This window comes from Lygodium microphyllum, chromosome 6 (assembly GCF_053477565.2).
Source record: "Lygodium microphyllum isolate KBCC chromosome 6, Lygodium_microphyllum_v1.1.10, whole genome shotgun sequence".
NCBI lineage: Eukaryota > Viridiplantae > Streptophyta > Polypodiopsida > Schizaeales > Lygodiaceae > Lygodium > Lygodium microphyllum.
The window spans coordinates 65,699,257-65,711,630 of record NC_141140.1 but is presented as its reverse complement, the minus strand read 5'-3'; the positions used below and the strand labels follow the sequence as shown (position 1 = coordinate 65,711,630).

Genomic DNA, 12,374 nt, shown 5'->3' with positions numbered 1-12,374 from the left:
GGGGAATTACAAGGCAGAGCCCACAAGATAAATAAAAACAGGACAGGCTGGCATGATGCTGCACAAGCCTGAACTAGTGAGTGCACAAACATAGAAAAAAATCCAAACATATGTATTCTAATTTGTGTATGTGCAGGGGGGATTACAAGGCAGAGCCCACAAGATAAATAAAAACAGGGCAGGCTGGCATGATGCTGCAGTGCAAGGTCCCATAGTCATGCAAATGCTGAAGGGCACCCTTACATGAGGTAAACACTTGTGGACCTTAATTAGGGAAAACTACAGCAACTTTTAGAGCCCAGATTTGACCTGCAGCTGATCTGACTGCCAAATTCTTTTGCAGTCTGCTACCATTGCCATAGCAAGCTGCCCATCCTTAAGATGATTCATGCAACCTGCAAACTCTGATCGAAACCATCCTCTCTTGCTGATACAGCACTCGTCTTCAATTTAGCACAAGCTTATTGATCCAGAACCCATGCATTACAAGTGGGGAAGAAGCTTAAATGCATGCCCTAAAACTGCATCAAAGGAACCCACATGGGTCTCAAAATCACTTAAAAAGCACTTGCTTGTGCTTATGAGATTGAGATTAGCAAGTTAGCAAAGAAACGGTGTACAACACAAACATACAATTTTTAATGACTGTATTTATGCGACATTGCTCTAATAAACGGAGATTCCAGCTTTCTTTTCATTCTTAGACCCAAATTAAAATGCAATTCATATATCAACTGAAACTTAGAACTTGCAAACTAGAAATCAATGCAAGCGACCTTCTTACCACAAGAATTTGATGCACAGGTATATGGTAATAAGCTGCAAGTGGTCCAATCTGCACAAAAAGCAACAGATTTAGATTGAACTTGTCTGCAAAACATTCTTCTCAAACTCATGTCTATGTCACAAGCTTGCTATATTCACAAATGCAAGGACAATTAAATAATTTTGAGTTTCTTATGGATCTTAACACCCAGTAATGGTAGGGATAGCTTGCTTGTTTTGTGAAGGTCTTGGGAATGACCATCTTTTTGCTAATCTCCCATCAATTACTTAATCAAGTGCAACCCATATTTTATAAACACACAATCCAAAAAAAAGACATTTCATTATGGTTCCATCCACCTTTGTAGGCCACTCGGCAATCGATGTGCACCTTTGTTCAATTCCCTGGCCTCTTTGGGGTGGCCACTTGGACTCCCTTGGTAAAATAACCATCGCCTGTGTACTCTTGGTAAGCCATTGGGCAGCCAACGTGCACCCTTTGTCCAATGCCTAGGCTGCTTTGGCGTGGGACACCTTGGGGTAAAAACAAAAACAAACCTTTCTAGCTCAGTTTTCTAGGCCTAAGAGGGGATGTTGAGCTAAAATATGCATTACATGATAATTAGCCTCTTAAACAGCCCTAAAATATGTTTAATTTATCTAACAACCCTAAAATGGAGAGTGGTTCAAGAGAGTTAAAACGGGGAGAGGTTCTAGGCTATTGAGGATCCAAACTTTCTATAAATAGGCATCCTGCCCTCCGTTCAACCTTAATCTCATTTCTGCACATTGCATGTGATAGAGCTTTACTGCTACACCTTGTTCGCGGAGGATACCTCAATCGAAGCTGCCCATCATCACCATCCATTATCAAGCGCCTGTTGTCCAATCATTCCTTGCTGTATGTGACTTTTTCCAGCCTTGTTTTTGCTACTATCAGTCAGGTGACCTGTTGCTAAGTACAGCCTGCCATATCAGCAAACTACCGCATTTTCATGCTCCAACTGCCACCTAGCTTGTTGTGCCTAATCTCTAGCCATCACCAGCACTTCCCCAATTTGTGTTTACTGTCTTCTCTCTCGTGATAACTGTATTTGCTTCATACTCTCTCTCTCTCTTCTCCTTATCCGACATCAAATCCAACTTCCCTAATTGTGTTTGCTAGTGTTTGACACCTTCAGAGGCTGCCATTTGCGTTTCAGTATCCGTCAAGACTACAACACACTCTCTAAGCTCACTATCTTTGCCTCAATCCTTGAGACAACAAACATGGTACGAGGGAGTTTCGGAAGCAGGGGAAACAGGAGCAAGAAAAACCGAAGTTTCGGAGTTTCGACCAAATTTTGAAAACGGGGAAATGGAGTTTCAGATTGTACACTAAAATAAATATGTTATTACATGGATATGTAAATATATCAATCCTACAATAACATATATTCAAATTTTATACAAAAATTTTAAGTCTTCATGTCATGTGATCAAAATTATGATTCATTACATATATCACAAGTGAAGACTTGATAATTAAGACAATTTGACATAGTTAAGACACAATTTTCAAAACTTTAAACAACAGAATATATTATAATTTGACTCATGAACCATCTAAAGATTAATATTAAGAACGGTGGAACCAAGATGCATAATAAGGAAAATCAAGATACATGTAAGCGTGCGACGTGAATAATCAGTGAGCACTGAGTACGAGTAACTACTGAGTAATAACTATCAACATCAATGAACAATCATGATATCATCATGTGCATGTAACATGTGTAATGCCATTGGTGACTGGTGACTAGCAATTGCAATCCTAGACTGACCCTTGACTCCTAAGGTATCATGAGTCTAATCTCTAGAGTCTATGAATCATGACTCGTCCAGATTCTAAGGATCCGTGCACTATCTCCTTATCCAACTCTGAGGACCCTTGTATCCCTTGATTGGATTGACAAGCCTCCAAAATACATATAGTAGCAATACCACCAAACTAGTAAACTACTGTCTGAGGCCCCAAATCCGGCTGACTGCTCATAAATGTCAAAATGACTGCAATAAATGCAGTCTGACTGCTCATAAAAAATGAAAAAATGATGACAAAAATATCCCAATAGTCGTGGAGTAGGCAAGCACTAGCACGGGGTGCAAACCAACTAACAGACAAAGAAATGCACAAGAAAATGTGCCTAAAACAGAGGAAATGCACACTAAACTGCCAAAACTCCCATGTCTCCATCAGACTCTGATAGGAGCTAGCAACCAAGAGATGACAAACTGACATGACTAAAATAGATAGGCTAACACCCCCTCTCAAATCCTGGGAGTGTTTGAATGCCCAACAATCTCATGTGACGAAGCATAGAAGCCTTGGGCAAAGGCTTCATGAAGAGATCCATCACATTGTCCTCAGTAGGTCAGTAGGCCATTCCTAACTCCAAAACCATAATCCGCTCTCAAACGTAGTAGTACTAAACCTCAATGTGCTTCGTATGAGCATGAAACATGGGGTTCTTTGCCAGAGCGAGGGCACTTTGGTTGTCCATGCGCAACTCTGTGGGTCATGTCTATGGAAAGCCAATCTCTACCAACAAACAATGAAGCCCAATTGCCTCCATAGCTGCAGAACAAAGGTCACAGTACTCAACTTCTGTAGATGAAAGAGCCACAGTAGATTGCTTCTTACTACTCCAAGAGATAGCTCCTAATCCAAGGAAGAAGGCATAACCAGTAGTTAGTGGGCCGCCATGAGTCCACATAACTCGCCCAATCAAAGTCGCTCCATCCTAAAAGAGTGGCCCCCGGGCCCCTCTCCATACATGATCCCGTAGGATCAAGTTCCCTATAGATAGTGCAAAACACCCGTGCGGCTTGCCAATGAGTCTGAGTAGGAATCTTCATAAAAGAAGACAACAAAGATACCAAAAAAGAAATGTCCACCTAAGTATGGATCAACCACATCAAAGAGCCAACGAAGCACCTGTAATGGGTGGCATCACTGCAAGGATCTCCTACTTTCAAAAGCTTGGACTCTAGGTCCATGGGGCAAGAAACCGACACTCCGCCATACCAAACTCCAAAAGAAACTCGGAGATGTACTTGTGCCAAGAGATAAAAATGCCACGGGTCATCTCTAATACATCTCCAAGCCAAGCAAGAAGTGTAGGATCCCAAAATCCATCATGTCAAACTCCTGGCCCAATATCTAGCAAGTACAATCAACATCATGTGTATCACTTCCTATGATGATAAGGTTATCAACATACAAGATAACCAAGATGCACCTATCCTGCGCACCTTGTAATAAATGTTGGAGTCGTGATCCGATCGATAAAAGCGACTGTCCAAGAAGAAGAGATCAATCCATTGATACCAAGCCCTAGGGGCCTGCTTTAGGCCATAGAGGACCTTCTACAGCCTATAAACATGGTCCCCCTTTCCCTGCACAAAAAAACCACGAGGTTGTGAGACATAAATCTCCTTCTTCAAGAGCCATTTAGAAAGGCCGCCTTCAAGTCCATCTAATAAACAGACCAATGGTGATGGGCGGCCAAAGCCAAGATAGCTCGAATAGTAAACATCCGAGCCATCGGTATGAAAGTCTCAAAATAATCCAAGCATGACCTTTGAGAGAATCCCTTGGCAACAAGCCGTGCCATATGCTTGTCCAAGGTCCCATCTGTAAGATACTTGGTCTTGAAGGCCCACTTCATAGCAATCACCTTCCGCCTCTTCGTGAGGAACCAACGCCCAAGTCTAGTTCCGCTTGATAGAACGGCTCAATCCCCCCCCCCCCAAGAGGAAAACTCAGGAGATGGGGAAGGGGTAGAAATACTCGATGACGAAGCAATAGATAAAGAAGCCATCAAGGGTGGAAGAGGAGAAGGTGAGGGAAAAGGGGGAGAGGAAGGAGTCACAAACAAAGAAGGGGTGCCAAGGGGTAACTTGAAAGAAAAAGGGTTTTCTGGGAGACAAGGAGAACCACCTATAACAAAAGAACCATCAATCGGATCCTCAGAGACCGTAGCCTCATCGAAGACCACATCCCTGCTCACCTCAATCTTGCGGGTCATCTGGTCATAGAGCCAATAGCCCTTCATGGTCGTACTATAACCACAGAAGATAAGCTTCTTCAACTTGGAATTGAGTTTGCTCCCGTCGTTTCTTTTGTTCACGTGGACATATGCCTCGCATCCAAAGATGCAAAAATGGAAAACTAAAGGCTTCTTCCCAAAGAAAGCCTAGTAGAGAGCCATATCCCACAATGTTAAAGTAGTGACCTATTGCAGATATGGACCGCAATAGCCACAGCCTCACCCCATAAGTAATGGGGAAGGCCCATATACTCCAACATCGATCGGACAACTCAAGCATAGTTTGATAGGCACGCTCCACCACACCATTTTCAAATGGTGTGTTCGGATGGAAATATTTCACCTGAATATCCTGATCCTTGCAAAACGCAGAAAATATGTCAGACAAGACTCGCCGCCGTGATCAACTCAAATACCACGAACTTTGAAGGAGGTTTGCTTCTCAGCAAACACCTTCCACTCGCGGAAACAAGAGTACGCCTCACTCTTGTACTCCAAGAAATATGGCCACACATAACAACTAGAGTCGTCAATAATCAACATAAGATAATTGGCCTTCCCAAGGCAAGTTGTGCCCATAGGTCTCCAAAGGTCAGTGTAAATAAACTCAAGCAAGGTAGATGCCCTCTGAGTAGCAACCTATGGATGAGGCTACCTATGATTCTTACCCCTCAAGCAACTAGGACAAAGGGTGTGTACGAGAGGGAAATCTAAAAGTCCCTCAACTATCTTCCTCCTCAAAGCCCCCCCATATAGCATCAAGATTCAAATGCCCATAACGAGCATGCCAAAGTAGTCCAATCTCCTAAGAAGATCGCACAACAAGGGCAATGAGTGTGTAGAGTCCACCCTCTTATGCACCTGTCCAAAAAGCAACACTTGAAGATGCATCATCAATCATAATTGCATCAGACGGACTCAATGGTAGCAAGTGTACCCTTCAAATCCTTGAACCCCTCCTTAGGCTTCAAATGGAGGTACTTTTGCCAACACTTCTCCTCAAGATGAGTATATTGAGCTAAAAATTAGCCCAACTTAAACAGTCCCAAAACATGCTTAATTAATGAAGAAAGCCTCTTATTTTAAAAAGAAACGTCATCCTAGAGAGTTATTGTGTCCCACATGAAAAACCCTAATTTGGGTGCCCTAAACTTCCTATAAATATACATGCAACCCACCACTCTCCCTCAATCTCGTTTTTGCAAATTTCAAGAACCATAGCTCTACTGCTGTCACGAGGACGTGAAAATTTGATGCTTTGTTTATGTTTAATCGGCATTTGATTAAAGGATTAATCAAATGTGCAATTAAAAGATGCGCATATGAGGTGCAAGCTACTTTTTCACAATTGAAGGCCGAAGGACCTTGTGATCAGTTTGCCCTAGGACCATTAATTGGCCATTAAGTGTCAGTGGTGACACTAGGGACTAGGCATTAATTAATGGATTAATGCTTATCCAAGGGTCCATTAATGCATGGGACCACTTTGGGTTGCAAATGGCCTAGCCAATTAATTTTTGGATGGGCAAGGTCAATTTTCTAGGCATGGATTAAGGGCTGAATTAATTTTCAGAATTAATTAATTCTGAAAAATAATTAAATGGCTGAAAATTGCTGAAAATGAATTAAGAAAGCTGCCACTTGGCAAAAATTTCCCATGCAAGTGAAGGAAAGGTTGAATAGGGCTGGAGGGAGAGGGAAATCTCGTTTTTTCATTTTGGAGCTGTTGGGAAGAGATGTTGGACTGTTGCTGCCAGCTTTTGGGGCCATTTCCCAGCCATTGGAGACCATTTTGGTGATGGAGATTGCATATTCTTGACCTTGGGAAGCTGGCAATTGCTGCTGATGCACTTTCTCCTGAAGATCACAGTCTCTGATGCTCCTATTTTGTTGGTGCATCCATTTGGGGCTGGTACAGCAGGGCAGCTGTTGATGTTGATCAGTTCTTCGTAACAAATCTCAGAATTTTCTATCTCTAGAGCATTCTCTTATCTCCTTCAGTCTATATTCAGCCATTCGGAGGAGATCTCAGCCATTTTTGGTGGGCTGATCTGTAATTACTGTAGTAAGCACTAATTTACAGCAGAAATTAGGGTTTAGCAACCATCTTGGGATCCATACCAGAGATTGAAGGCTCAAGGGACTGAAATCAGCAGCTGATAATTGAAGATTACCAAGGGATTTCAAGAGCCAGCCCATCCGGAATTGATTTGGGGCAGCATTTGGCCAACCCAGGGTCAAATTGGAGAAGTCCTACGTAAATCGAAGGGCAAATGACCCAAAAGGCTTGTTGGCCATTTATGACAGCAAGGGCAATTGGTTAGCAGGAGGAGATTGAAGAATCTCAAGTTGTACTCCTTCCAATTGAATGAAAGCTAAAGAAATACCGCAAGGGGCGCCAGTTTTGGGGCCAACAGGGAGTCTACTGTCCAAGAATGTTATGGTAAAGTGTGTATTTCATTTTATGTGCATTTATTTATTGCTGTAATTAACTCTTAAATCAGGTTATCACCACACATTCCAAGAAGGAAGGCTGGTTACAACTACCCACACCTTGTTCACAAAGGACATCGCGGTCAGAGCTTCCACTAGCCACATGCTACCATCTGGCGCCTAATTGTAGCCTTCTTCACACGTTTGTTGTTGTTGCCACATCCCAAGAGCTGTTGCCTACAGTTGGGTGCTGTCATCTACAGTTGGATGCTGTCGCCACCATTTGGCAACTGTCACCATCATCTTCTCTCCCCTCTGAATGCCACGTTTTGGTTTTCTGGCTACCGCCCTGACATTCTCTCACCATGCTCTGCTACGTTTGCACCTAATAGTTGTTGTGTAGATTTTCTCTCCTTAGGGACCTACGTTCTCTCTCTTCTGCACTATCATTTGCATCAAATGTAGCCATCCTTGCCTGCGTTTGCTAGTGTTTAACACTCGGAGGCTGACTTTGCTACAATTTGGGATCCATTCAAAGTACGACACACTCTAGAACTCATAACCTCTACCTTGATCCCAAAGATACAAGAGTTCTAGGTTCAATATTTACTGCATACTATGTTTGCTACATGAGCACTGTAAATCCATTACTCATTCACTTTATTATTCATTATATTCACTCTCTTTGAGTTACCCTAACCCTAACCCTAAATATGTTTTGAGTTTATCAATTTGTGCTTTGTTGTATGATTAGTTTCATGCTTTTTGCATTTAGAGCATTTCTTCACATGGTATCAAAGCTAGGTACTCTTTGAGAAACCTTGGCCTTTGATTGGAAAGCTCATTCGTGAAAGCAAGAACAACAGAAGGGTCAAATAACTTCGAACACATTCACAACACCACTCTAATCTCCACAGTCAAACATGGACAAGCACGATCAAAAGTGGGCCTCCCAACGTGCTATTGCCTAATCTAACATGGATGGAGAATCATCGGACTACGATGGAGTCCACAAACCATATCAAATTTGTCGTTGAGTATGATCTCATCCTTATGCATAGGGCTCAACAAGAGGTTAAAGATAAACCTGATTTTACTCCTTTAGATTCAGTGCACAGAACTAATGATCTTGCAAGTCCTTCCGAATCTCCACTACAGACTGGCCATCCGCAAGTGGAACCTAGCTCGAATTACACATCACTTCTACAGTATCTCTTTTCTTCAATGCCAAGTACGAACCCTACTAATTCAGATTCTATGTCAACCGATTCCGTATTTTTTATTGGATCGGAAGATGCTCATCAAGAAGAGACTCTTCAAAACAAGCTTTGGATCGTGAGTAATGAGGAAGACAGGTATTTCTTCATGAACTCAAAACTAGGTAAGAAGTTTAAAAAGGAACTTTTAAGTATTCCTACACATTCTTTTCCTTCAAATGATTTTATTTCTCATCGTCAATATAGAGTAGGTGCATCTTTATCTAGTGTATTTAATGGACAAAAGGAACCTACCATGTTTCCCACAACAACATCTATCACAAATCCATTTGGACTCCCACCCATCCCTCCCTCATCTTCCACTGCATCTTCCTTTCAGCCTCCGTTAAGTACACCTAAGTCTCCACAACACACCACACTGAAGGGTCCTCCATTAGGCACAGCCTTTAGGACTCCTTTCTCTTATTCGAGTGGTGTCCCTTTGATGGGAGTTCATCCTCCCACACACACACTTTCAAGTTTTCCCCCTCCAAGAAATTCTTGGAGTGTGGATCGTCTGGTACTATAATTTGCCTCTATGGCATTACTACTTGGTGGACCGTCCGATCATTTTGTAGTGCCCCAACCAACATTTGGACAAGGCTATCGTGTCCCAGTGCCTCCACCTACACCTACGGCATCATATGGACCTATGTTCGTCTCAGTATCTCCACAGCAATCGGCACTCATTGGACATCAACAACCTATTTCTACCTATCCACCTTTACCCCTCCTACTTCTTATCCACCACCACCACCACTATTTTATTCTCCATCTATCCATCTTCCCAAACATCTCATGATTCTAGCTCTTCATCTATCATGCATGCATTTAATGACAAGTCTTGTTTCAATGGGTCAAACTACACCACTTGGTCAAATTTAATGAGGCATGTCTTAGACTCTCAGAACCTATGGGATTTAGTACAAGGGTTGGAATCCAAACCTGATTCCACCCTTGTTCCATACGAGATTGTCCGCTCATGAAAGGCTCGTAACACCTCCACTATTGTCGAGCTTATACAAGGCTTGTTGCCTGAGTTTCACTCTCATCTTCAACATTTCAACTTAGCATCCGAACATTGGGCACACTTGATTGACCCTATGCGGCTCGAAGTAGGACCCACAGCAACAATTTGGATCATGAGCTCCAAAATTTCAAAATCACAGACAAGGATGACTTGAAAGTCAAGTTGGCTGAGTATCGGCATCTTCTCATCGAGTTCTCAACCACTTGGGCTCCTAAGTCCTCTGACAATCAGGTTATTCTATTCCTTAACAAGCTGCCAAGAAAATATTCCCATTTTATGCAACAAGTGATTTCACAATCTCAGATCCCACATTTTATGAGTTTGAGTGTCGATTGTTGCGTTATGTACAGTTGCTTGATCAATTTCATAACAGCTCCTTGATAGAGGAGACTCTAGTTGCATCTTCTCAGAGGGGGCAACAAGGTAAGGGCACATAAAACTCAAAGCAAAATCAAAATCAAAATCAAAATAGAGCTAGTGAATCCCAAGAAAACAATCAGTCCACACTTAAACCGAGATGGCAAAATGTACCCAAAAAGAATAGGTATTGTCAACATTGTCAAAAGGCTAGTCGTTATGACAAGGCGTGTCACTCTAAGGCAAGAGACACACAGCCCAAATCCAAGAATCAAACCCTGCAACCCAGTCTGGTAACCCCCAACAAGAAAAGTAGGGTGGTGGCAACCCTCGACAAGGGCAGTGGAGAGGCCAAGCTCACACTACCACCGGTCCATCATCAGATTCAATGAACTACTCAACTCCCGAGGGTTTGTCTAATTGGTCTGCAGAGGCTCACATCGTCTCCTTGGAGACATCGGATACGAGTCTCGTTCACATCTGCAACGAGTTGCCTCTTGATGAGGTGCCTACAGAGGCCCGATCGTCACAGCCGAGCACATCAGTACTTGTTTGGCTTGTAGACAATGAAGCTACCCATCAGGCTACGACTCTTTTTATGAGCTATTGCATAAAGGGATGATTGAGGACCTTCCATGCCTAAAACTATCTCAAGAGGTTTGTAAACCATGTCAACTAGGTAAGCAACATCGTACACTCTTTCCTCGACAGTCTATTACTCGAGCTACGAAACCCTTTAGGCTCATTCATGTAGATCTTTGTGGTCCCACATCCACTATCGCCTTCAATGGTACCCTAAACTTCTTTTTGATAGTGGATGATTTCACCATATACATATGGGTGTACTTCCTCGAGCACAAGCCTCATGCCTTAACTTATTTCAATGCTTGGGTACTGCTGGTCCATAACCAAATTGGTCGTTGTGTTGGTACTATGAGGAGTGATTCTGTGGCAAGTTTACCTCCCATGAGTTCCCTGAGTTTCTACCTATCATTCAATTATAGAAAATTTACTTTGGTTTATTCATACTAGGCCAGATCTTGCATTCTCAGTTAGTCTACTAAGTATTTTAATGCACCTAAAATGTCTCATTGGACTGCTTACCTTTGTGTGTTAAGATATTAAAGGTGTACCTATAATTTTGGACTAACTTATAGTCATGGTTTATGTTTGTAGGGATACATTGATTCTCACTAAGTGGGAGATCCAGACACCTTGCGTTCTCATGGAGGCTACCTCTATCCCTTAGGCAAGGCATCCATCTCTTGGGTCAGCCCTGTAAGCAAGAGACGATGGTGGCTTCCATGGCCAAGGCAAAGTATCGAGCTCTCTTCGATGGCACTACAAGTTAGGCACGATTTGCCTAGAGTTTGTGCCCTCAAGCGACAATTTTACAGATATTTTGACCGAGGTGGTCAATCGGTCGATTCTATAGTATCTACTACCACGGATCGGCTTGGATTCACCCTCCTCTACTTCTTCAAATTGAAGGGGAGAGGGTGCTTCCTTCTTACTTCTCCTTCCAGATTGAGAGGGGGCGATTTCCTTCTCTTAATAGTAATAGTAATGATGTTTACAATTTTTAACTTTCAGACATTTATTTATTATGTATTGTATATTCTGAACATTTATAACTTCATCCGCAGTACCAAAATGACATAATTGTAAAAGGATCCTTGGGCAAGTGAACAATTCCCCTGCGAGGACATTGTCCAAGTAGCACCGTTGTATCACATTCTGCACGAGCATGAATATTTGCACTACCCCATATATTGGGATTTTGCTTATGTGAATATGCATTTGTACGCATTTATCCCTTTTTGGCCACCCTTGGAGTGGTCGACTCTAGATCCACCATAATCGTGGCATTGCACATGGTAGTCTCCGAAGGCGCTACTATTCCTATGCTTGCATACTAGCTTTGCTTATCGTGCTTGCTTTTCCATCTTGTCTCTCTCTCCACATACTCTCCACATGATTTTCACGCACACGCACACATACACTTACGAATCCATAAGCACTTATCCTATAGTGTGAGGGATTGTTTTGCTTATTGTATGGAGGTAATGGTGCAATCCATCCTTATATTCCCATACTTCAGGGCACAATGACTCAATTGAACGAACACTGCTTTGAAACCTTCACTTAATACTAAATCTTTTGACAAAATCCCGCCAAAAGTCCTCCCAAAAAATAAATAAATAAATAAATCACAAAGTCCATTGCTAATTCTATCCGCCTTTGTAAGACTTGGTGGACCCTTAGGCTCCCTTGGTAAGATAACCATCGCCTTTGTTATAAGAATATATATTTTTGAAACCTTACTTAACATGTGGATTAATTTTTAATCACATGGTTAAGTAAATATTGAACATGTGAGGTGTAACTGGCGTTAGAGTAAATTTACAAGCCCGAGACCAAAGAAAATCATGGAACAAAGAC

The 12,374-nt window shown here is 42.2% G+C and overlaps 1 protein-coding gene across 1 annotated transcript in view; it reads right to left on the bottom strand.

Annotated features, from left to right (window-relative positions):
- LOC148034639 (peptidyl-tRNA hydrolase, mitochondrial-like) overlaps positions 1-12,374 on the bottom strand; it is a 116,986-nt gene that overhangs the window by 82,644 nt on the left and 21,968 nt on the right. The window contains exon 5 of the mRNA XM_087679564.1: positions 785-835. Within this exon, the coding sequence (XP_087535690.1) occupies positions 785-835 (51 nt within the window). The remainder of the gene's footprint in view (positions 1-784; positions 836-12,374) is intronic.